This window comes from Girardinichthys multiradiatus, chromosome 20 (assembly GCF_021462225.1).
Source record: "Girardinichthys multiradiatus isolate DD_20200921_A chromosome 20, DD_fGirMul_XY1, whole genome shotgun sequence".
In the NCBI taxonomy this organism is placed as follows: Eukaryota; Metazoa; Chordata; class Actinopteri; order Cyprinodontiformes; family Goodeidae; genus Girardinichthys; species Girardinichthys multiradiatus.
This window is the reverse complement of record NC_061812.1, coordinates 25,241,789-25,265,661: the sequence shown is the minus strand read 5'-3', so window position 1 is coordinate 25,265,661 and position 23,873 is coordinate 25,241,789. Positions and strand designations below refer to the sequence as shown.

The 23,873-nt window shown below is 39.4% G+C and overlaps 1 protein-coding gene across 1 annotated transcript in view; it reads right to left on the bottom strand.

Moving 5' to 3' along the window:
* Positions 1–23,873, bottom strand: part of bsnb (bassoon (presynaptic cytomatrix protein) b) — a 79,961-nt gene that overhangs the window by 21,454 nt on the left and 34,634 nt on the right. The window contains exon 3 of the mRNA XM_047347686.1: positions 1,005–1,766. Within this exon, the coding sequence (XP_047203642.1) occupies positions 1,005–1,766 (762 nt within the window). The remainder of the gene's footprint in view (positions 1–1,004; positions 1,767–23,873) is intronic.

The window sequence follows — 23,873 nt, the reverse complement described above, 5'->3', positions numbered from 1 at the left end:
TAATGGGTCCTACAACTAAAGGTAGAAAACATTTTTCGGTCCCAAAAATGCAAGTTGAATCTTGATCTCTCACCTTGTATTTTTAAATTTTTTGGAGATCAAGATTAAACCAGAATTAATCATCAAATAGCATGTAAGAAACCTTGGTGTTATTATGGACTCATTATGGACTATTATGGCATAAATGTTAACACATGAACAGCTCATTCTGCTGCCAGAGTACTGATTAATGCCAGGAAAATAATCCATATCACACTAGTGATTAGATCCCTTCACTGATTGGAAAATGATAGATTTTAAAATCTTGTTATTGGTCTAAAAGGGACTGGTTGCTCTTAGGCCTACATACATTTTAGAGATATTGGTCAGATATGAACCATTTAGACTCCTCAGGTCATCAGAGACCTTTCCACTCAGTGTTTCTGGGACCAAAATTGAACAAGGGGAGTCAGCGTTTAGTTTCTATGCTCCAAAGCGCTGAAATGAAACCTGAGATGTGTAGAAACTGCTGGTTCTTTTAAATTATAACTGGAAACCGTATGGTTTGCTGCAGTTTTCCCATCAAACTAAATGATTACTTCATCCTTTTAGTTCAGTCCTTTTTTATAAAGTCGTAGCTTTTTATTTGTTTTAAATGTGATTTTTAAATTTTTTTTCTTTTTACGTAATTTGTATACTTTACTGTAATACTTTAGATGTATTTCATAATTTTTATCTCTGTTTCTTTATTTTCCTGTGAAACACTTTGTTTTATGTTGCATATGAATGGCGCTACACGAATAAACTTGCCTTGCCTGAAAACTTATGATAAGGAAATGGAAAAAATGACAGTGATAAAAAAAATTTTAAATAAAAAAGAAGAGCTTTGATGAGCTGAATAATAAAATATTAATAACATCATGATTCTGAAAAATGATTCAAGTTATTTAAAATGGAGCAAAGTAAAAGGGTGAATCGAGTAACAGGTGTAACAGGTGAAGGCGAAGAAGTTGCAGGTAGCTCACTTCATGGTGTCTTGACTTCTTTTCTTCTTCTGCTATCTTGATCTCGTGTGAAGAAGTCACAGTCTCTGACAAAATCTTCTTTGGTGAGACTTTGGCATCTTCCTTTAGAGATTTAGATGCAACTTTAGTCTTCTCCTGGCTTTGCGGTTGTTTGCGGGTCAGGTTGTTACCTGTGGGTTTAGACTGAGTAGGAACTGGTTTTGAGGGTGTAGGAGCCTTGTTATGGTTAGGAGCAGCTTTACCAGAGCTAGATGAAGCCTTGGCACCAGAAGGATGAGAAGGGCCCTTAGTCTGAGCAGAGGGCTGAGCAGATCCTTTTGTCTGAGTCGGCCCTTTGGCCTGACTTGGGCCCTTCACTTGGTTAGCAGGCTGTGCAGGGGCCTTACTTTGAGCATGTGACTGGCTAGGACCTTTAATTTGAGCTGGTCCCTTACTCTGAGATGAAGGTTGGGAGGGAGGCTGAGCAGAACCCTTGGTTTGAGGGGGGGCTTGGCTGAGCCCTTTCAATTGAGGAGCAGGCCCAACATGTTTTACATTAGAGGGAGGGCCACTTACTTGGGGACCCGCAGATTTCTGTTGTTGAGGACCTGTGGTTCTAGGCCCTGGAACTTGACTGGGTGCTTTCTGCTGAGGTGTTTGCTGTTTGGATGGATTAGGTGCCCAAGGAGAGCCCATGGAGGGGGCTACAGGAGGTGGAGTATCTCCCAAGCTTCCTGACAGAGCCCGCTGTGTTTGGCAGTTTAAGCAGAGCCATTCTTTCTTCTGAAAAATAAATACAAAAGAAACCAGGAATCAGCAAAGTCATAATAAACAACCATGGTTTAACTATTTTTAATTTCAGTAGAACCAAAGAAATGAAGCTAGTAAGAAAATGAATGAGGTTCCATCTGCTGCCATCAGAAAGAAACAATAAACATGTTGAAACAAGGCTGTATAATATTAGAAACATTAACACACCAAACAACACAGTAGGAAATGATTGTCAAGTAGAAGAAAAAGGATACATGGTTTTCAAATATTTTTTTACAAATTAAAATCCAAATAGTTAGACGTGCACCTGCATTCAGCTCCCCATAAACAAAACTTTGTAGAACCACCTTTTGCTTCAGTTTCAGCTCCAAATCTTGTAGAGTATGTTTCTACCAGCTTTGCACATCCACAGTAAAGACTAAAATCTTTGCCCATTATGCTTTACAAAACAGCTCAGGCTCAGTCAGATTGAAGGTGGAGCACCTGTGAACAGCAATCTTGCCACCGATTTAAGTCTGGACTTTGACTGAGCCATTCTAACACATATATATGCCTTGTTCTAAAGTAGGGCTGCAGGAAAACGAGTAACTGCAACGCTCGTTAAATACCGTTATGACAATGTGGGTTGCCTTTAATCTACACTTTCATAATTTTCCTTATTTTCTGTCATCACATTTAGAGATGGGCAAAATGGATTTAAAGTGTCCTCAGTGTATTACGTGAAATTTATTGCAATGACAATTGCAATAAATCTTTTGGCAATACATTCATTACTAGATAGAGTCAGAGCCATATAAATACATACATTGCTCTGAAAATAAAACTTGCCTGTTTTAAAAAGGCTACAAAACATTAGTTACATTTACATTTTACATTTAGTCATATTTTGCAGCCAAAGCAACAACCTGAATTACGCTGTCACCTTTTTTGACGCTACATCATCAGTTAAAGTTTATTGTAATTTCACAGGATGACTATTAAAGCAATATTTATTTTTCCACAATAAGCATAAATGACAACATAACTGCCCATCCTTAATCATAATGTTTCCACCAGTTCTTGTAATATTTAGCACCTGAATCACAGGAATCTATTTGTGGTGGGATTATCAAGGGCAGTAAAAGTCTATTCAACTGACTAAATATATTATCAGCAATTAATGCATGGCACTTGAAATATAGATACCTACCAAATATTGTGACAAAGCAACACTTTGCAATTGTACAGATAAATGCAAATTTGTTGCTTTATAGGTGATCATGCAGTGCCAAGGACTCAGTAGGAACTATCCTGAGCAACTGAGTACTTGAAAGCCTGTCCAAACAAGGCCTTTCATCTCTTGAAGAAGACTTAATCTTTTGACAACATTAAGCATTCTCAAACAGGGTACACAAAGAAAAAGCTCAGTGTGAATACAGATGATCATGTCTGTAGAGAGGTGCAACAATTACTAAACCTTTGATAGAGCGCACAGTAAACTCTCCTGCTTCTGGAAGCAGGGATTTGCCCTTCGCAGTCATCCTCATGGAGTCTTATGTATGGCCGTGGTTATAGATTCTGACACTGCTAAAAATCCAGAACAAAATCCATCAACGGTACAATATTAACATAAACAGATTCAATTTCAGGTCAATGCAACAGATCGATGAAACTGCTCGCTTGAATAAAATGGTTCTATTGCAAGGGTTTGGCTCCATGTTAGTAACAAAGCCCTCTGTTAATGATAATCATCTGTGCCTCAGGCCTGGAGACGGAGTGTTTGCGTGTCACAGACTCGTTCAACAAAACAAATAACCTCATAAACACCTCCACTGCCGATCACCATCTGCCCACTAAATCATGTATTTTATTGCTGTCACATTTCAAAGACACAAATGCAGAAGATTTACCAACAGGCCATTTCACTTCTATTAAATATAAACAATTCAGGTGTTCAGTGACTGTATCAGAGGGCATTTTTACTGCAGTGTAAAGATCAAAGGTGCCAAAAAAAGAAGCAAATAAATTACGGGTTTTAAAATACCTTAAAACTACATTCATTCAACGAGAGAGAAAGAGAACTATTTGAAGACTCAAATAGAGCTAAGAGATAAAGAGTGACAATCACCTATTCAGCAAGGCCCATCCTAACATCACAACAGGAATCTTAATGTAGAGATTTGGTCTCTACAATGAGTTTATAGTACACAGTCACATAGACACAGTCTACTTTCTTTATCACCACATCCCAAACCTGAGTAGGCACACCGATCAAAGGAGGTTTCTACCTTTCTCTGCACTCCCTGTGCAACGTTTTTTTCGGTCCATGAGCAATGGTGGATGAAACTGGGAAAGCACAAATCGGCTAAGTCATATCAGACACAAGGTGGACTCCGGAAGCCAACACCGCATTCCTCTCCCTGAAGGAGAGGTTCTCTCAGGCACCCGTTCTAGTCCATTCCGACCCTGCAAAGCAGTTTATCTTGGAAGTTGATGCTTCAGACTCCGGAGTGGGAGCTGTACAATCCCAAATATCAAATCCAGATAACAAACTTCACCCATGTGCCTTTTTTCCCGCAGACTGTCACCAGCAGAACAAAACTATGATGTTGGAAACTGTGAGCTGTTCGCCATTAAATTGGCTCTGGAGGAGTGGCGCCATTGGCTAGAGGGCGCAGCTCACCCCATTCTGGCATGGACTGATCATAAAAACCTGCCGTTACCTGAAGTTATCTGTTAAAGAAAAATAAACTGTTAAACCTTTTCCAGTCTCCTGAGTGTTATCTACATATGGGTCAAAGCAGTTAAATTTACCATGACAAAATTTTTATTGTCATCAGAGCATTCAAATCCTGCTTAACATAGCTGACCGGCTTTTTGCTTGTTGTCACTGCTACTCACTAAAGACTTTCTTTAATGATAAGGTGTGAAGGCCTCCGAACTATCACCCTAACCTTTAGCTCTATCCACAGAATTTAATCAGATTCAAGTTGGGACTCTGGCTGGGCCACTCAGATAAGTTACTTACAGTTAGAAGAAACATGTTGGGAAAATGAAAAGGTTACATTGAATCTCAATCTTGCAGGGGTTTGACTAATTATGGGCTTAAAGTGATGGAAAAATGGAGGGAAAAACTTTAAAAATTACGCATCAGGAACTCATTTTTAAATGTCACATAAACCTGGCATGCGTGAAGAGGTGTAAACACTTCTGAACTCTGCTGTAAATAGATGAGAGGGGTTCTGGGTAGAAGTCTCATGTAATCCATAATTTCTTTATGTTATGCTTTCAATCACAATGTTGTTTTTTGTGATGCTTTAAGGTCGTTTTTTCTTAGTTGAGTCTTCTACAAGATCTTTTAAAGCTTTTCTTTAGACAAATTTTCTGTGCAGTACTTCTTCAGCTTTAGAGTAATTTTCTTTTTTTGCTTGTTTACCCACTTAACTCTGATCTATGAATTATTCAGGCATGAAAATAATGCTAAATGTAACAGATTGACCAGTGCTATGCAACCACAGACAACCTAGAATAGAACAAATTTTAAAAATGCACCATGCAGCCCATTCCAAATAATAAGAGGTAAAAAAAGTTGGATTTTATCACAAAAAATGTGATTTCTAAAGAGCTGCAAATGTGGCATGCAAGATGATCAACCAACTGATGGTGCATTTTTCAGGTCCCAAGGCAGGTTATTTTTACTGTTTCTTAAAGATGATTACTTTCAAATGCAATTTATCTGCCATAGACAGCTTTTTACTTCTGATGCATCTTATTTTGTCCCCACTCATGCTCTGTCTGTATTTTTAAACACAATGCACAATATGCTGTCACAGTTAAATAAAAGGAGAAAATGAGTGAAAAAGCAGCTTAAGTTCAAAGAAAACTTTGAAATATCCCTAAAAAGCCCAGAGAAACACTGATCAAGGCCACTCTAAAAGATAATGATAGTTTGGCTTTTTGGAAGCTAATTAAGAAGAAATTAGTTGGGATTTAAAAATGTGTACAGATTTTGAATCTCAGTGCATATGGTATGAAATATTTCACTTTATTTATCAAGTGCATCAATTATTAAGATGAGGCCAGTAGATATATAGACAGCTTTTAGATTAGTTTATTTTTCTCTACAGTTCGCAGAAATTAGTGTTGTCTGCAGACAGTTGTAGAATAATTACAATATCAAACAAATTTCAGTAAATTACACTATCTAAACAAAGCTGTAATTGGTGATACATTTTTGGTATTGGTGACAATGGTAAGACTCTGCTCTAGAAGACTTTAGAGTTAATAATAAGAAAAGTATTATATAAATTGAACCACAAATAGGATGTGATTGATAGAATATCATAAGACTCTTCGCAGAGGCAAATATAGCACCTCATAAAAACTCAATTAGGGCTCTTATGCAATGTGAGTGATAAATTATGCAACACCTACCTTTAGTAATGATGTCATTTGAATCTTGCATGTTGTGAAAACATGCATTTCAGCTTTGATGGTGCAGCAAAAGCAAGAATGAAGCAAGCCAACATATTTCTCATTTATAACTGAGATGAAATGTGAGAGTCTAGAAAATGCTTGGTAAAGCTGAAAGTGACAGCGACGTAGTGCTTTACTTATAATTTCTTTTTCTTAGTTTGACGAGAAAATTACTCCAAGTGTTGTAACCTCTCAAAACAAATCATAAATCATTGCAGAGAAGACAATGGAAACATTATGTATGAATGCTATTTTTACTGATGGTATTTTTCCATACAAGATAAAATTTATCTTTTTGTGTTCAAATCCATCAGAAATATGTTGTCTCAAGTAAGACCATGAGGCGTATGCATCCACTGGTTTGCCAAAGTGACAGCTTTGCTTTGTTTTCATATCTCTCAAGTGCTCTACTGAGAAGCTATATATAAACAGGTGCAGCTCTCTCAGAAGCAGCCATCTGTTCTGGTTCTTTTATGACCAGCGACTGTGCTTGTGGATGGCTAGTTCACTCTGGGACCAACAGACATTTACCGAAGCTACACACGAAGACTTGCCGTGTATCCATACTTTGTGCACACATGCATATATAGATCATACATTAGGTTTTAAACTTTCTATAAAGAACAAATTAAATTTTACATTATTGAATCAATACCTAAATAAAATATCAGTTAGTAATAAACTTCAATTCTCTCTTTTCCAATAGAACAGCTTTCTTCCTGCCATGTTGCCAAACGCCAAACTCTCCTATTTAATCTTGAATCAGCATAACATGATTGCGTGGGTGAAAGGGAGGGAGAACCAAGGTTGAAACCAAGCTGCAAGTAGAAAATTATTCATGTAGAGTGCTTTAGCTTTTACAGCAGAAAGCTATGTGGGCAGTGCTTCCCACCTCTACCCACACAGTGAAGAGAAAATCGTGTTCGTATAAGATGAAGCCTCTGTTGCTTCAGGAACGGTCTTTCAGCGCGCTCTGAAAGCAGAGAAAAGTGCTGCAATCTCAAATATTTCAGTCAGACTAAATTAAACTGTAGCCAACATTTTGAGATAAATGATAAAATATCATGACTAGAATGCAAATAATTCTTAAAATTGTATCTTTTTCTCCCCTATAAGGAATCTGATTTAACTCTGCACTGCAGCAATATGTTTGACTAACAAAACATTTGTCCAAACAAAAAGCTGTTGTGAAGTAATGATATGCATTTAAGAAAAACTGCTATTAGAAAGTTCCTTGTAGGCATAGCCAGAATACTGGTCTCACAGTACACCACGATTTTGAAAAGCTATGGTTTCAAATCTATGACAGTTTTCTGTCATTCTGCTCTTGCTGTTTAAAATCCCTTTAATAAAGCGTCAAAGAAACTTCCAGAGTGGTCTGAGTTTGGAGTAGTGGCTGTTAAGAATAGTGCAGGCTAGCCATCCACACTTACGGGGTTGGACAATGAAACTGAAACACCTGGTTTTAGACCACAATAATGTATTAGTATGGTGTAGGGCCTCCTTTTGCGGCCAATACAGCGTCAATTCGTCTTGGGAATGACATATACAAGTCCTGCCCAGTGGTCAGAGGGATTTTAAGCCATTCTTCTTGCAGGATAGTGGCCAGGTCACTACGTGATACTGGTGGAGGAAAACGTTTCCTGACTCGCTCCTCCAAAACACCCCAAAGTGGCTCAATAATATTTAGATCTGGTGACTGTGCAGGCCATGGGAGATGTTCAACTTCACTTTCATGTTCATCAAACCAATCTTTCACCAGTGTTGCTGTGTGTATTGGTGCATTGTCATCCTGATACACGGCACCGCCTTCAGGATACAATGTTTGAACCATTGGATGCACATGGTCCTCAAGAATGCTTCGGTAGTCCTTGGCAGTGACGTGCCCATCTAGCACAAGTATTGGGCCAAGGGAATGCCATGATATGGCAGCCCAAACCATCACTGAATTTCCCCCATGCTTCACTCTGGGCATGCAACAGTCTGGGTGGTACGCTTCTTTGGGGCTTCTCCACACCGTAACTCTCCCGGATGTGGGGAAAACAGTAAAGGTGGACTCATCAGAGAACAATACATGTTTCACATTGTCCACAGCCCAAGATTTGCGCTCCTTGCACCATTGAAACCGATGTTTGGCATTGGCATGAGTGACCAAAGGTTTGGCTATAGCAGCCCGGCCGTGTATATTGACCCTGTGGAGCTCCCGACGGACAGTTCTGGTGGAAACAGGAGAGTTGAGGTGCACATTTAATTCTGCCGTGATTTGGGCAGCCGTGATTTTATGTTTTTTGGATACAATCCGGGTTAGCACCCGAACATCCCTTTCAGACAGCTTCCTCTTGCGTCCACAGTTAATCCTGTTGGATGTGGTTCGTCCTTCTTGGTGGTAGGCTGACATTACCCTGGATACCGTGGCTCTTGATACATCACAAAGACTTGCTGTCTTGGTCACAGATGCGCCAGCAAGACGTGCACCAACAATTTGTCCTCTTTTGAACTCTGGTATGTCACCCATAATGTTGTGTGCATTTCAATATTTTGAGCAAAACTGTGCTCTTACCCTGCTAATTGAACCTTCACACTCTGCTCTTACTGGTGCAATGTGCAATCAATGAAGACTGGCTACCAGGCTGGTCCAATTTAGCCATGACACCTCCCACACTAAAATGACAGGTGTTTCAGTTTCATTGTTCATCCTTGTATTTTAGGATTCAGTTTTACTCCATGAGAAGCAGAAAGATAAGAAGTGATAATATTTTGCACAATAAGCATGTTTATTGAAATATTTCGACTAAATTCATCATGTCTGTTTCATATTTTGCTTTAGTCTTCCACCTGTGTATATATCTGTAAAATAATCTTTTAAAATTACCTAATGTTTTTGCCTGACACTGACCTAAATTTCATTTGACTGCTTTTGACAGGGTTAACATTTAATTATTGATTTTTCTAAATAATTTTTTTTTTTATTGTAATGAGTATATGAACACTCCCATATGTGCTCTCAATAACAACACATTTCACAGACAATATTTTACTAATCAATATTATTTTAGCAGCAAGAATATATTATAATATCTGAAATTTATATAGATTTAATAATTATTGCTTTGTTGGTATTCTTACTCAAGGTTATCATTCCTTGAAAATCTCATACAGGCCCGTACCTAGTCCCTTGTATTTATTGAATTATATACCAGATCTTTTTAGAAAGAGAAAATTACAGGGCAGTTTTATTAAATATGATTATTCATTCCAAGTTTGTTTTTTTTCATTCTAATCTGTGATTTACCTTACATTTTTAGTTTGCTTTAGTAATTAGTATTCATTTTGTTTAATTGTTGTGATTATTTACCTTTTTATACCACTTGTTCAAATAAAATCAAAATTTTAATCCACTTCTTTCTTGTTTATGTATTTATTTACTTATTTAGAAAAATTATTTATTTATTCACTTATTGAATTTAGTTGTTTATAATTATTATTATTTTTAGCAGTATCTCCAATATGTCTTCCTCTATACCTCATCATCTTTTAGCAACACATTTATATATTTTTTCCATGCTTTGCCTTGTTTAGCTCATTCCTTAACAGTAGTTTCTTTTGTTGTTATTTATGCCTTCTGTTTTTATCTTCTATATGGCACTTTGTGTTGCCATTGTTATTCATGAAAATTGCTCCATAAATACCGATTGATTGACTGATTGATAAAGTCCTGCCACTAGGAGCACTTTCTCTGTACTAAAGCAGAGATTGCAAGTACGTACATGTTTACCTTCATTAATTCTCACATTTTTCAGCAGCCCAATAGGAGGGTGGTGATTACAAAGTGGGGGAGTGGATGCTTAGTCAGGTAACTAATACATGGCTGTAGATTCCACTTCTGAATCCACTTTGTACGGCAAAAGCCTCCATTACAGGCATAAGGAGGAAAACTCATCACAACAGTCAGATGTGTAGTATTGTACACAGACTATTACTGGGTGTATTACTGGGTGGGGGGGGTTGACCCAAGAAGTGATGACAAAACTGAGTTTAAGGAGCTTTCCTCCAAAATGCAGGGCAAAGTGTGGGAGGAAGTCAAGCACAACCTGTCAGGTACTTTCAGAGTTTCTTACATCACTAACTTCTGACAATTAAAGCAAATAATAATTCAATTTAATCCACCACAGATGCCTTCCTGACAGATACACTGCATAATAATCCATCAGATTAATAATTCATCAGATTCACACAAATAAGTTTTTGACCATTTTACTATTTGGGACAATATTTTTTAGCTTGGCAGCCAAACAGCTCTGTTAAGATTATAATATGGATCCTATGTATATTAATGGTGAGAATCAACGGTCTGATTGTGTTTTCACGTTTGTAGTCAACAGTGTTTATTTGTTAAGATAGATCTATTGCTTTGTGTAACATCCATGGGCATTCAGCTCCTTCATATTGTCTGGTTTTTCCACTTGTAAAATTGTTCCCTTTTGCTTCATGTTTAAAGCTGCAGTAGGTAACTTTTGTTAAAATTTATTTTTTACATTTTTGTTAAAACTGTCATTATGTCCTGACACTAGAATATGAGACAGGTAATCTGTGAAAAAAATCAAGCTTCTCTGGCTCCTCCCATTGGTCATACTGCCATTTGCAGAAATACACTGCCCCTGGTCAGAAACATCCAATCAGAACCAGAAGGAATGTCTTGGCAGATCATGAATGCGCTGCTCACACCCCTCCCACGTACAGCATGCACCCTCATTCAAGCTAAAGTTTGCAGGTGTGCTGCAGATGTGTTAATGGCGGAGAAAAGACCTAATCGCAATTTTTGATACAAAGACAAATCATATAACTCTAACACACAGATTTTTTATGTGCTTACACATCTGAGTACACATTCACAGACTGAGATGCAGGTTTAGAACCCTTAACAAGCATTTACAAATAACCTCTTCCTACGCTAAGATACCCACAGGTTGTTTTCTTTGATAGGGCTTTATCTGTTTGATTTTCTGAGATGCAGTCTGTGGAGCTTACACAGCCCTGTGTGTAATTCCTAAGAAAACCAGTAGGAATTGGCTTGTACCTTTCTCCAGGAGAAAACACATCAATAACACAGAAAATAACCCCAAGCACCATCACTGCACTGGCAGAGCTTCAGTCTCAGAGAACAAAGCAGCTGAAGAGAAAGCTTTTCATTGCATTCTATGTAATGTAAAATGTACTATAATTTCAGTATCATCACTCAAGTTGGAAGAGCAATCAGAGTGTGATCGCCATGATATAAGGCGAATACTCTGGACATTTATTGTAGTAATACTCCATCCAGATGGTGAAAAGCTGTCCTTTCACTTTTTAAATAAGGAGAGATTGAACACTGCAAGTTACCAGCGGGTAAAGGTCGGAGAGGTTGACCCAATTTCACAGACTGATCTCACTCGAACAAGAGCCTGCTGAGACATTACAGCGCTGCTTAAACACACACAATATGTGTTGGCAACCTGAGTGTGTTGATCTGACTTAAACATGTGTCTGTGCAGGTGATCAGGAAGTAAATATGCCAACACTTATCAACAACTGAGCCTAACAGATTGTGCAGCACTGTTCAGTTGCCTTATGTTCCAACCATAAAATTAAAGGTATTCTACTGGGATTTAAACCCATAGACCATAATCTCATAATTATGAGGTGAAAATGAAAGGATACATGGTTTTTCAATATTTAAAAAAAAATTTAAATCTAAAAAGTGTGATGTGCATTTGTATTCAGCCCCATTTATACAGAACGACCTTTGACTACAGCTACACCTGCAAACCTTATTGGGTATAACTCTGCCAGCTTTGCCCAGCTTAAACTAAAACGTTTGCCAATTTGTCCTTCCCAAATTGCGCAAGCTCAGTCAGATTGGATAGAGTTTCTGTGAACATCAATTTCGAAGTCTTGTCATAGTTGCCCAATAAGATTTATGTCTGGACTTTAAGTGGGCCAGGTTTTCTTCCGCAAACGCCATCTATCTAAACATCAGTCTTCACATCTGTTCTGACCAGCTTCCCTGTCTATGTTGAGGAAAAATACCCCACAGCGTGATACTGTTTATACCAACTGGGGATGGTGTGTCCACAGTGATGAGTGGTGCTAGTTTTCTTCTTCTGATGTTGTTCTCATCTTACCATAGTGCCTTCCTCCATATGTTTGCCCTCTACATAGCTTTAGGAAAACTTTGAATCGGACTTCATGGTTTCTTCCAGCAATGTCTTTCTTTTTGACACTCTCCCATAAACATCAGCTTTGTGAACAATACAACTGAGAGGTGTCTTGTCAGCAAATTCTGCCACCTAGGCAGAGTTACCAAGGGCCTCTTAGCTGACTTTCTGTTTATTGCTTTCCTTGCCCAGCCTGTCAGGTTAGGAAGGTAGCCATGTCTTGTTGGGATTGTTTTGCCATGCTCTTTTCATTTTGACAAGCTAGATTGAAGACCGCTCTGTGAGATGTTCAAACCTTGGGATGTTGTTTTATAACCTAACTTTGCTGCAAACTTCTCCAAAACTGTATCTCTGTCTGATGTGTTCATTGGTCTTCATGGCGCTGTTTGTTTATTAATGTTCTCCAACAAACCTCCAAGGACTTCATAGTACAACTTGGATTAAATTACAAAAAGATTTTAAAACCATGTAAAATATTCCTTACACTTCACAATTGTGCACCATTTTTTTGTTGGTCTATCAGAATAAATCACAATAAAGATGCAATAAACATAAGGTAAGGGAAAGTACAAGTGAGGAAAAGTATAAGGGTTATCAATAAGTTTAAAAAGCACTGCATACAATAAAATAAAATTACCGGAAGTATGAACTGCAGCTTCTTAATGGTTTGATTAATGTGGGATAAAGTAAGCATACAAAATAATCGCTAAATAAAAGTAAAGTAAATGCATTACCCCTGAACAGGGCATAGACACCTTAGATAGAACACTAGAAATGGATCATTAACACTATTTTAGAAACAGAGAGAAGGTCTCAGAGATAATTGTGGCTAACTGCTAGCCATCTGGGACACATTCTAGAGTGGATTTCAATCACAACTGCTTTTTCATCAGATTCTAAATCTCCACAGTTTTGAAGTAGTATATTGGTTAGTATTTTGCTTTTTCCTCAAGTGAACAACATCTGTGTATGTTATCCACCTGTTTGAGATAAAGAAACATAGGGGAACAACTTTTGGTTAAAGAGAAAGAACAGACAGACGGAGCAGAGGCAGAGAAGGAGAAACTCCTGATAGGAAACAATCTTCCTGGTGCTGCAGATGCGTTAACTGTATTTCATTGCCAATAAATCCCAAGTGCTCTTGCTACCATCAGTAGAACTTGGCAAGGGTACAACTTCAGGGTCTATTGAGCGGGAATACCAGCACTCTTTGGTAAGTCAACAATCAGCCAACAATAGAGACTTCCCTGAACTCCTATTCTGTTGATATAATGACTTTTTTTTGTTTTCCAAAGATAAATTGGACAAAATGTTGTCTACTTTAGAACTGCATCATTACAACAATAAGAACATTATACTCACATTGTTAGATGTAGACTTTAAATATTAGTTATATAACTTAATATTTTAAGTAGAAAAAAAGAAAGAACATAAAATGTATTTGTCGACTTTTCAAACATTTCTTGTCTGTAGTCATCAGTAAGCACTTGCCTTCTTTTTACCCTTCATCTGACATAAACATGCTCTATAAAGTGGGTCCCAATGCTCAGAGCTGCCCCAATGCAGAAAGTGGCATGCTAGCCTCTAATCATACTGCAACTATTAGCAAATAGGCTAAAAGGCATTTGTTGACCAGTGACAAATAGTTTAATGCAGAATCTTAGAGGTTTAAAATTAACAGTCTGATTTAGTGTTTACTTAGATATCTAAATATCTAAAGTTTAGTCAGATATCAGTTTGAGATGTCCTCTGTTAGGAGAACTTCGTGGCAAGCAGTTAGCTTTACTCCTGCATCATAATGCATTCCTCTTTCTCCAGACCTATTTTGGTATAAATACAGGGGTTGGACAATGAAACTGAAACACCTGTCATTTTAGTGTGGGAGGTTTCATGGCTAAATTGGACCAGCCTTCTATCCAGTCTTCATTGATTGCACATTGCACCAGTAAGAGCAGAGTGTGAAGGTTCAATTAGCAGGGTAAGAGCACCGTTTTGCTCCAAATATTGAAATGCACACAACATTATGGGTGACATACCAGAGTTCAAAAGAGGACAAATTGTTGGTGCACGTCTTGCTGGCGCATCTGTGACCAAGACAGCAAGTATTTGTGATGTATCAAGAGCCACGGTATCCAGGGTAATGTCAGCCTACCACCAAGAAGGACGAACCACATCCAACAGGATTAACTGTGGACGCAAGAGGAAGCTGTCTGAAAGGGATGTTTGGGTGCTAACCCGGATTGTATCCAAAAAACATAAAATCACGGCTGCCCAAATCACGACAGAATTAAATGTGCACCTCAGCTCTCCTGTTTCCACCAGAACTGTCCGTCGGGAGCTCCACAGGGTCAATATACACGGCCGGGCTGCTATAGCCAAACCTTTGGTCACTCATGCCAATGCCAAACATCGGTTTCAATGGTGCAAGGAGCGCAAATCTTGGGCTGTGGACAATGTGAAACATGTATTGTTCTCTGATGAGTCCACCTTTACTGTTTTCCCCACATCCGGGAAAGTTACGGTGTGGAGAAACCCCAAAGAAGCGTACCACCCAGACTGTTGCATGCCCAGAGTGAAGCATGGGGGTGGATAAGTGATGGTTTGGGCTGCCATATTATGGCATTCCCTTGGCCCAATACTTGTGCTAGATGGGCACGTCACTGCCAAGGACTACCGAAGCATTCTTGAGGACCATGTGCATCCAATGGTTCAAACATTGTATCCTGAAGGCGGTGCCGTGTATCAGGATGACGATGCACCAATACACACAGCAAGACTGGTGAAAAATTGGTTTGATGAACATGAAAGTGAAGTTGAACATCTCCCATGGCCTGCACAGTCACCAGATCTAAATATTATTGAGCCACTTTTGGGTGTTTTGGAGGAGCGAGTCAGGAAACGTTTTCCTCCACCAGTATCATGTAGTGACCTGGCCACTATCCTGCAAGAAGAATGGCTTAAAATCCCTCTGACCACTGTGCAGGACTTGTATATGTCATTCCCAAGACGAATTGACGCTGTATTGGATGCAAAAGGAGGCCCTACACCATACTAATAAATTATTGTGGTCTAAAACCAGGTGTTTCAGTTTAATTGTCCAACCCCTGTAGATGCAGATAACATACAGATAACTCATACTACACAGAACCCCACTTGAAAAACCCCTACTATCTCTCTAAATGTATGAAGTTGTTAGTGAATAATATTAACTGTACCTGCACCCACACTGCAACGATTTGTGTTGTTCCAGGTGACAGCCATCAAAAGGAAGCCATAAATAAAATCATAAAACCTGAATTAGCATCTCATACAAAAAAAAAGAAACAAACAACAAAAAAAAAAAAAACCTGAAAAGCATTTTCCCAACCAAGTTAAGGAGTCACAGTGACATTCTTGGTAAAAAATGCTATCCCTGCAACAGCCAGGAAGTGGGAAACTGGGTGTACACCCTTATGATCAAATACACGGAATGCTCCAATGTACACATGTACACAAATTGTCATATGGTGCAATATGAGTTTTGGAAAATTAGCAGCCCCTAACAGTCCCTTTGAAATTTGCAGAATTTGGGATCTGCTTCCCTCAGAAAAGATTAGACAACAATCAAACAACACAGGACCTCTTTCTTCCAGACATAACTCACCTTCCTTATAAGCATATATGCAATATACATGCAATACATGCAATATTTTCTGGGATTTTATATTTCAGGTATTATTTGTTCATGCTCTGCATGCCCTGCCTGCATGCCAGTCGGATGGACTCTCCTGTCCTTCACACCAAGACCAGGTGTAGATTTTTGGTAGCAGAGAGGCTAAAGAAGAGTGAGGAACTTTCCTGGCCACTATCCTGAAGAATGGCTTAAAATCCCTCTGACCACTGTGCAGGACTTGTACATGTCATTCCCAAGACAAATTGATGCTGTATTGGCAACAAAAGGAGGCCCTACACCATACTAATAAATTATTGTGGTCTAAAACCAGGTGTTTCAGTTTCATTGAATTCCGGAAAATATGGGTTATTGTAACTGATATTGTCATCGTAGTTTTCAGCAATAGAGTCGCACTAGTTTTCCTAAAGCTGAATCAGTTTCAGTGTTGACTGATGCAGGTTTGTAAGGCTGTTTTGTTTTCTCTCTTCTCTCCCTCACTCTAAATCAAGGCAACAACAAAAATAATATCAAATTAAAAAAAATGTCTGCCTGCTACCCCCTGAAAATGCTGCAGAAGCAGTAAAAAAAAAAAACTGCTAAGTCATGGGTCATAAAACAAAATGCTGACAGGACTGTGGAGGCAAGCTCAGGTAAGTGTTTTAGGAGAAATCAAAGTAATATTAGTTTAAATGTATCACTATCTCTCTCTTTAAAGTTGTAAAAGGCTTCTCTTATAGAGCTTCTCTTCTGTGATCAATGATTTGGAAAAAGTAGAAATTAATGACGTTTCAGATTGGCATTATGTGTCTGTTTATTGAATAACTCGCTATTCGTTTTCATGTTTCATCACACATCATAGCTATCCAGACCAAATTTTTTTAACTCATCATTGCTTGGTTTTAAAAACTTTAGTCTAACATTGCTGGTATACAGGTGGAGCTCAAGAAATTATACAATTATTCAAAAGCAATTTATGTGACAATATATATCAAGCAGTTATTTGATAATTCAAACTTAATTTTCTCATTTAATAAGAGTATTAAATAAGACCAATAAAGCATCCATCCATCCATCCATCCATCCATCCATCCATCCATCCATCCATCCATCCATCCATCCATCCATCCATCCATCCATCGTCTTCCGCTTATCCGGGGTCGGGTCACGGGGGCAGCAGTCTAAGCAGAGAGACCCAGACTTCCCTCTCCCCAGCCACTTGGGCCAGCTCATCCAGGGGAATCCCAAGGCGTTCCCAGGCCAGCCAAGAAACATAGTCCCTCCAGCGTGTCTTGGGTGTTCCTCTGGGCCTCCTCCTGGTAGGACGTGCCTGGAACACCTCACCAAGGAGGCGTCCATGAGGCATCCTAACCAGATGCCCAAGCCACTTCAACTGGCCCTTCTCGACATGGAGAAGCAATGGCTCTACTCTTAGTCCCTCCCGCATGACCGAGCTTCTCACCCTGTCACTAAGGGAGAGCCCAGACACCGTGCGGAGGAAACTCATTTCAGCCACTTGTATCCATGATCTCATTCTTTCGGTCATGACCCAAGGTTCATGACCATAGATGAGGGTAGGAAAGTAGATCGACCAGTAAATCGAGAGCTTCGCTTTTTGACTCAGCTCTCTCTTCACCACGACGGACCGGAACAGCGCCCGCATCACTGCTGATGCAGCACCAATCCGTCTGTTGATCTCCTGCTCCATTTTTCCCTCATTCGTGAACAAGACCCCAAGATACTTGAACTCCTCCACTTGAGGCAGGACCTCCCCCTCGACCTGGAGAAGGCACTCTACCCTCTTCCGGCTCAAGACCATGGCCATGGATTCAGCTGCAAACTGCTCCTGGGAGAGCTGTAGATCGAGCTGATGAAGCCAATAGGACCATATCATCCGCAAAAAGCAGAGACACAATCCTACAGCCACCAGAACGGATCCCCTCAACACATTGGCTGCGTCTAGAAATTCTGTCCATAAAAGTTATGAACAGAATCGTTGACAAAGGGCAACCTTGGCGGAGTCCAACTTTCACCGGAAAAAAGTCCAACTTACTGCCGGCAATGCGGACCAAGCTCTGACACCGGTCATACAGGAACCTAAGAGCCCGTATCAAAGAGCCTGGTACCCCATACTCCCAGAGTACCCGCCACAAGATTCCCCGAGGGACACGGCAGAGTGCCTTCTCCAAGTCCACAAAGCACATGTAGACTGGTTAGGCGAACTCCCATGAACCCTCCAGGACCCTGCTGAAGGTGTAGACATCCAGAGCCTTAAGGTTCTCTGGGCAAATCTCATCTGCCCCCGGGGCCTTACCACCAAGGAGCTTTTTAATCACCTTGATGACTTCAGCACCAGAGATTGGAAGGCCCGTCCCAAGGTCCCCAGGCTCCGCTTCCTCAGTGGAAGATGTGCTGGTGGGATTGAGGAGGTCTTCGAAGTACTCTGCCCACTGACCCAGAACGTCCCGAGTTGAGGTCAGCAGCACACCCTCCCCACTGTAAACAGTGTTGGTGGTGTACCTCTTCTCCCCGCTGGATGGTGGACCAGAATCGCCTAAAAGCAATACAGAAGTCGTTTTCTATGGCTTTTCCATACTCCTCCCACACCCGAGTTTTTTCCTCAGCAACCAGCAATAAACCTGGTTCATGGGGATTATTGTTGACTTATACAGGTAGGTTAAGCCAAAAAAGGTTACTATTCAAGAAGCTGGCTGTTTACAAAGTGCTGTGTCAAAGCATATTAATGCAAAGTTGAGTTGAGGGATACTGTCTACATCTGTTGAATTTCTTGTGTTAAACCACTCTTTAACCAGAACAGTGTTATCAAAGCTAAGGAGGAACAGGATTGCACTGTTGCTCAGTGGTCCCACGTTTTCTGTTCAGATGAAAGTAAAGTTTGGATTTCATTTGAAAATCAACGTTCAAGAGTTTTGCGGAAGAGTGAAGAGGCACAGAAGCCAAACCGCTTAAGGCTCAGTGTGAAGTTTCCACAGTCGATGATGAATTTGCCAGTCTTGTTTCAGTGTGGTTTATCAAGTCTAAAGTCAGTGCACTTCATGCTTTCCTCTGCTGACAAGGTTTATGGAGTTCCATTTTCAAGCTGGACTTGGCCTCTAGCCACATTGCTAAAAGTACTAATATCTGCTTTGATGACCATTCTATCAAACTGGTCTGTCAAGAGTAAGATGAGACACCGAGCCCAACAGCATAGAGGAGATTAAGGCCTCTGTTAAAGCAACCTTGGCTTTTTTAACACCTCAGAAGAGCCACAGGCTAACCCCTCCATTTATTGCAGCATTGATCCAGTAAATTATGCAAAAGGAGCCCCAACCAAGTATGGATTGCATATGCTATGGAGTACAAAGACAAACATTTCAGTAGGCCAGCATTTCTGTATCAAAAATACTTTTTTATTAGTCTGAAAGAATGTTCTGGGGGTATTTTTGGTTTTCATTAGCTGTGAGCTACAATCATCAAAATTCACAGAAATAATCACTTGAAATAATAGCTATGTAATATATGTAATATAATATATCTACACAATGAGCTACAGTTTTTTAATTAATTCACTGAAACAACATTTGGTTGAATTAACAATATAAACTTACTTTTTGATGATATCTAATTTATTAAGATGCAGCTGTAAATACAGTTGTGAAAAATATTCACTAATATCCTTTTAAAGTTTAATTAAAAGTAAAACTAAAAATGCTGGCTATAAACAAGAAATAATTTCTTCAAACTCAAGGAATAAAGGTGGAAATATACAAGACAGACAGACAGACAGACAGACAGACAGACAGACAGACAGACAGACAGACAGACAGACAGACAGACAGACAGACAGACAGACAGAAAGAAAGAAAGAAAGAAAGAAAGAAAGAAAGAAAGAAAGAAAGAAAGAAAGAAAGAAAGAAAGAAAGAAAGAAAGAAAGAAAGAAAGAAAGAAATGTGCACAGACTGCTGTCCTGCAGAGCTAAATTAAGAGAATGTGGCAAGCTATAGCACTTTGTGCACATGGAGGGAGCCAGAGAGTCCATTATAGCACTCATATAGAAAGGCTTGTGGAAGTGAACACAGACACATCAACATGAACTCAAAGACCTTTAAAAACACTGAATTCTTAAAGTTAAACTTATTTCTAAAAGCTGCACATCTAACAGCAGTCTTTTAAAATAAATTTTAGCTTTTAATCCCTGCCCAATCACTGCCCAAAAGTACAAACAAAATATATTTATTTATTTTTTGTCCAAAAAGTCAAGCAGCACTTTGTGCAAGCTGCACAGCCTCAGTTATTGCCCTCCTACTGTCAGTCAGCTCACAGCGAGTCAGTCCTCCACATGGTGCCTCTGCCAGGACCTGACAACAAGCTGTGAGCCAGAAATGTCAGACGTCATTAAATGCAGTCAGAGAGCTCATTGAGATAATGTATTTTAGGTGCTCATTGCCTGCAGGGAAGAGGAAGGTCCTTTCTGTTTGAGGTAGTAGTTCATTGACACAATAGCACATATTAAATATAATGATGCTGAAATGATGTAGATGAAATGCCGGATGGAATGAGGTGTCACATTTTCTGTATACACATAAGTTGTAGCTGGGGCTGTCATACTAAAAATAGAATAAGAGTTGTGGAAGCAAGACAGTTACAGTATGCAGGACGTAATAAGTCATGTGCAGCAGCAGAGTCATATATTATATGTCCTCTACAATAGCCAAATCTATTTTATCCATTCGTCTTACACTACTTAACCTTAAATATACAATAACCCAGTTATCTATCGCATCAACACTGCTTTGATCGTCCTGCTGCCTGAATATAAATCATTTTTGACAAAGCAAAAACAAAGACCGACGTCATATCTACAACCTTTAAAGGAGCAACAAAGCACAATTCAAAGGAGAGCAAATGTTCTTTGTAATAACAAAAGGAAGAAATCATCACATTAATCCTCCGAGTTATGTCCCTCACAGAGATTACTGAGGTGTACAGCAGAGGAGGTCATAATTAATTCCTAACAAGTGAATGTCAGGAGAGCAGAGGGTCAGTGTGAATTATTAACTAACACCTGTACATGGGTGTGACAAAAAGCAGTTGTGAGCTTTAGGTGAGTGGGAAAATATCCCCATATGGTTGTTGCCCAGACGCGCACATTCTCAGAATCAGTACAGGAGAAAAAATATGTTCACACACCATGTGGGTGGACATATACACACACATCTAAAAATAGAAAATTGAGAGTTTGCATTCAATATTTTGAAAATTTACAATCCATAAAGACATTGTGAAGAGATAAGAATATACAGTGCATTGGACAAGAATTCAAATCCCTTTAATCTTTTCCGCATTTTGTCTTGTTGGAACTACAAACTTCAGGGTCTTTTAGTGGGGATTTATTGTGATAAGGCAACACAGATTAGAAAATAGTTAGATATTTTTACTAAATAAAAATCTAAAAGGTGTAGCATGCATTTGTACTCAGCCCTCTCTACATTGTTCAGTCCATCATCTCAAAATGTAATGTTTATTGTTTATTAGCTTTTTTTAATCAGAAATGGGAATACTTCTGACAAAGCTACACTAAGTTGAGACCCAATAACATGTCTCATTTCTGCACACTTTAGCATAATGCATTGGTTAAAGGTGGCAACTGAAACAACCTTCCCTTAAGTCCTGTACTTACTTACATTGCTGTTGCAAACGTGGAAAAAGGTGACCTGATCAGATTATACCAAAATGAAACCTTTAGGCCAACATGCAAAATGATGTGTATGAAAAACTAACACTGCACATCAACCTGAAAACCCCATCCACAAATGTGGAACATGGTGGTGGTAATATCATACTGTTGGCATGTTTTTGGCAATGCTGTAAGGAAACTTGTTAGTGACTGGAAAAGACTTAATACTGGATCAAAGTTTCCGTTTTAACAGGACAGCAACGCTAGATGAAATTTTGCAGTGATATGTAATTTAACAAAATAACAATTCAGAGGGTCTGAATACACATTCAGACGGTCCAAAATATTTATTCAGACACATTTTGAATTTTATATCAGAAAATGTATGTAAACCATGTGTCAGTTTTCTTCCACTTAACATAGTGGAGCTAGTTTACCTTATATCAATTAATGTTACACTAAAGTGTTACAAGTTATAATTATAACCCGAATAAAGGTGGAAAGGTTTAACTATACTGAGCACTTTTCAAAGCACTGTAATTCAAATGGATCACTACATATTTTTTTATTAAAGCCCTTTCAGAGCCTATTAAACCACTGCATCAATTTCTATTATGAATGGTCTGAACAGGCGGTAGTTTAAGACAGCTAAGTGCACAGCTTGAAGCATGACCGAGCACTTGTCTCAGCAGCGTGACAAGCTGAACCACGCCACAGTTGTGATAGGTCAGTAAGAGTCAGCAGGTATATAGGTCAATCCCTTGGTACTCCTTCAATGGGGAGACGTTGTGAGGCCTCTGGATTAGAGAGGAAATGAAGGATCATCCACTGAGCAAGCAGGACTAATATATAGTCAGAGACACTCGTGCTCATGGTCCGACAATTACAGAATAGATTTGACAAGTCAATGACAAGTCCATGACACAAAGTGAAGAAGGGACAAATACATATTTATAGGATGTTATTTCTATTCAGGCACTTCAGGGTCGTAGATTCATAAAAAACAGGGATCAAAAGGATATTTATAAGCTAATCAAGAGAATTTTATTTATAGCCGCTGACACAATATTTATTAAAGTTTTATTTTCTAACTTGTTTTAGGGTGAACGCAAAAATAGTAGTAGTTTTATCCCTGACATTATTAGAATTATTTGAAAAGTGCCAAAACCTTTATATAGCTAGGTATTTTCCCCATCCCTTGTTCGAAAATAACAACTACAGCGGACTAATAATAAGTAAGGTGTGTGCAGTAGAAGATTAGAAGTTTCCTAAACAGTGGCACTTGCACATGGTATATTTTTGTGTGTTTGTTTGCGTATGTGTGTGTGTGTATTTGTTTCACAGTAGGACTTCTGCAGACTGTGTTCCTGCAGGTCAACAATATGTCATGGGCTATTAAGTGTGCGGGTCTCTGCTGTCCCTTCAGGGGCAGAGTAACACCAGCTAAGGTCATGTTTCCTGCTCTTTATTTACATATTGGGTCTGTTTCTGTTTGTTTCAACGTGGGCTACAGGTGCCCTCTTTTAATCCAGTAAACACATGTGGCCTGTCCACGCTGGGGGGCAAATGTATTGTCTGTATAGAAGGGATCTTGGTGTATTGTTAAAAATCATTTGGAGAGCGCTGAGAAGAAATAAACAGCTTTGTCTATATTTCGCAATATATCAAGAGATAAATCATATTTTATTGTTTCTCTTCTTTAATTGGATACAGTTTTTATATATAAAAACTTGAGCTTGTGCGGGAGGTCGAGAGATATCGACTAGAAATAGTCGGGCTCGCCTCCACGCACAGCGTGGACTCTGGAACCCATCTCCTTGAGAGGGGTTGGACTCTCTTCTACTCTGGAGTGGCCCACGGGGAGAGGCGGCAGGCTGGTGTGGGTTTGCTTATTGCCCCCCAGCTCAACCGTCTTGTGTTGGGGTTTACCCCAGTGGATGAGAGGGTCGTATCCCTGCGCCTTCGGGTTGGGGATAGGTCTCTGACTATCGTCTCGGCCTATGGGCCGAGCCGTAGTGCGGAGTACCCGGCCTTCTTGGTGTCCCTGTCGGGGGTGCTGGATAGTGCCCCTCCCGGGGACTCCGAACGGTGTTTTGTTATTGGACTTCTGTGCTAGTCACGGATTGTCCGTAATGAACACCAT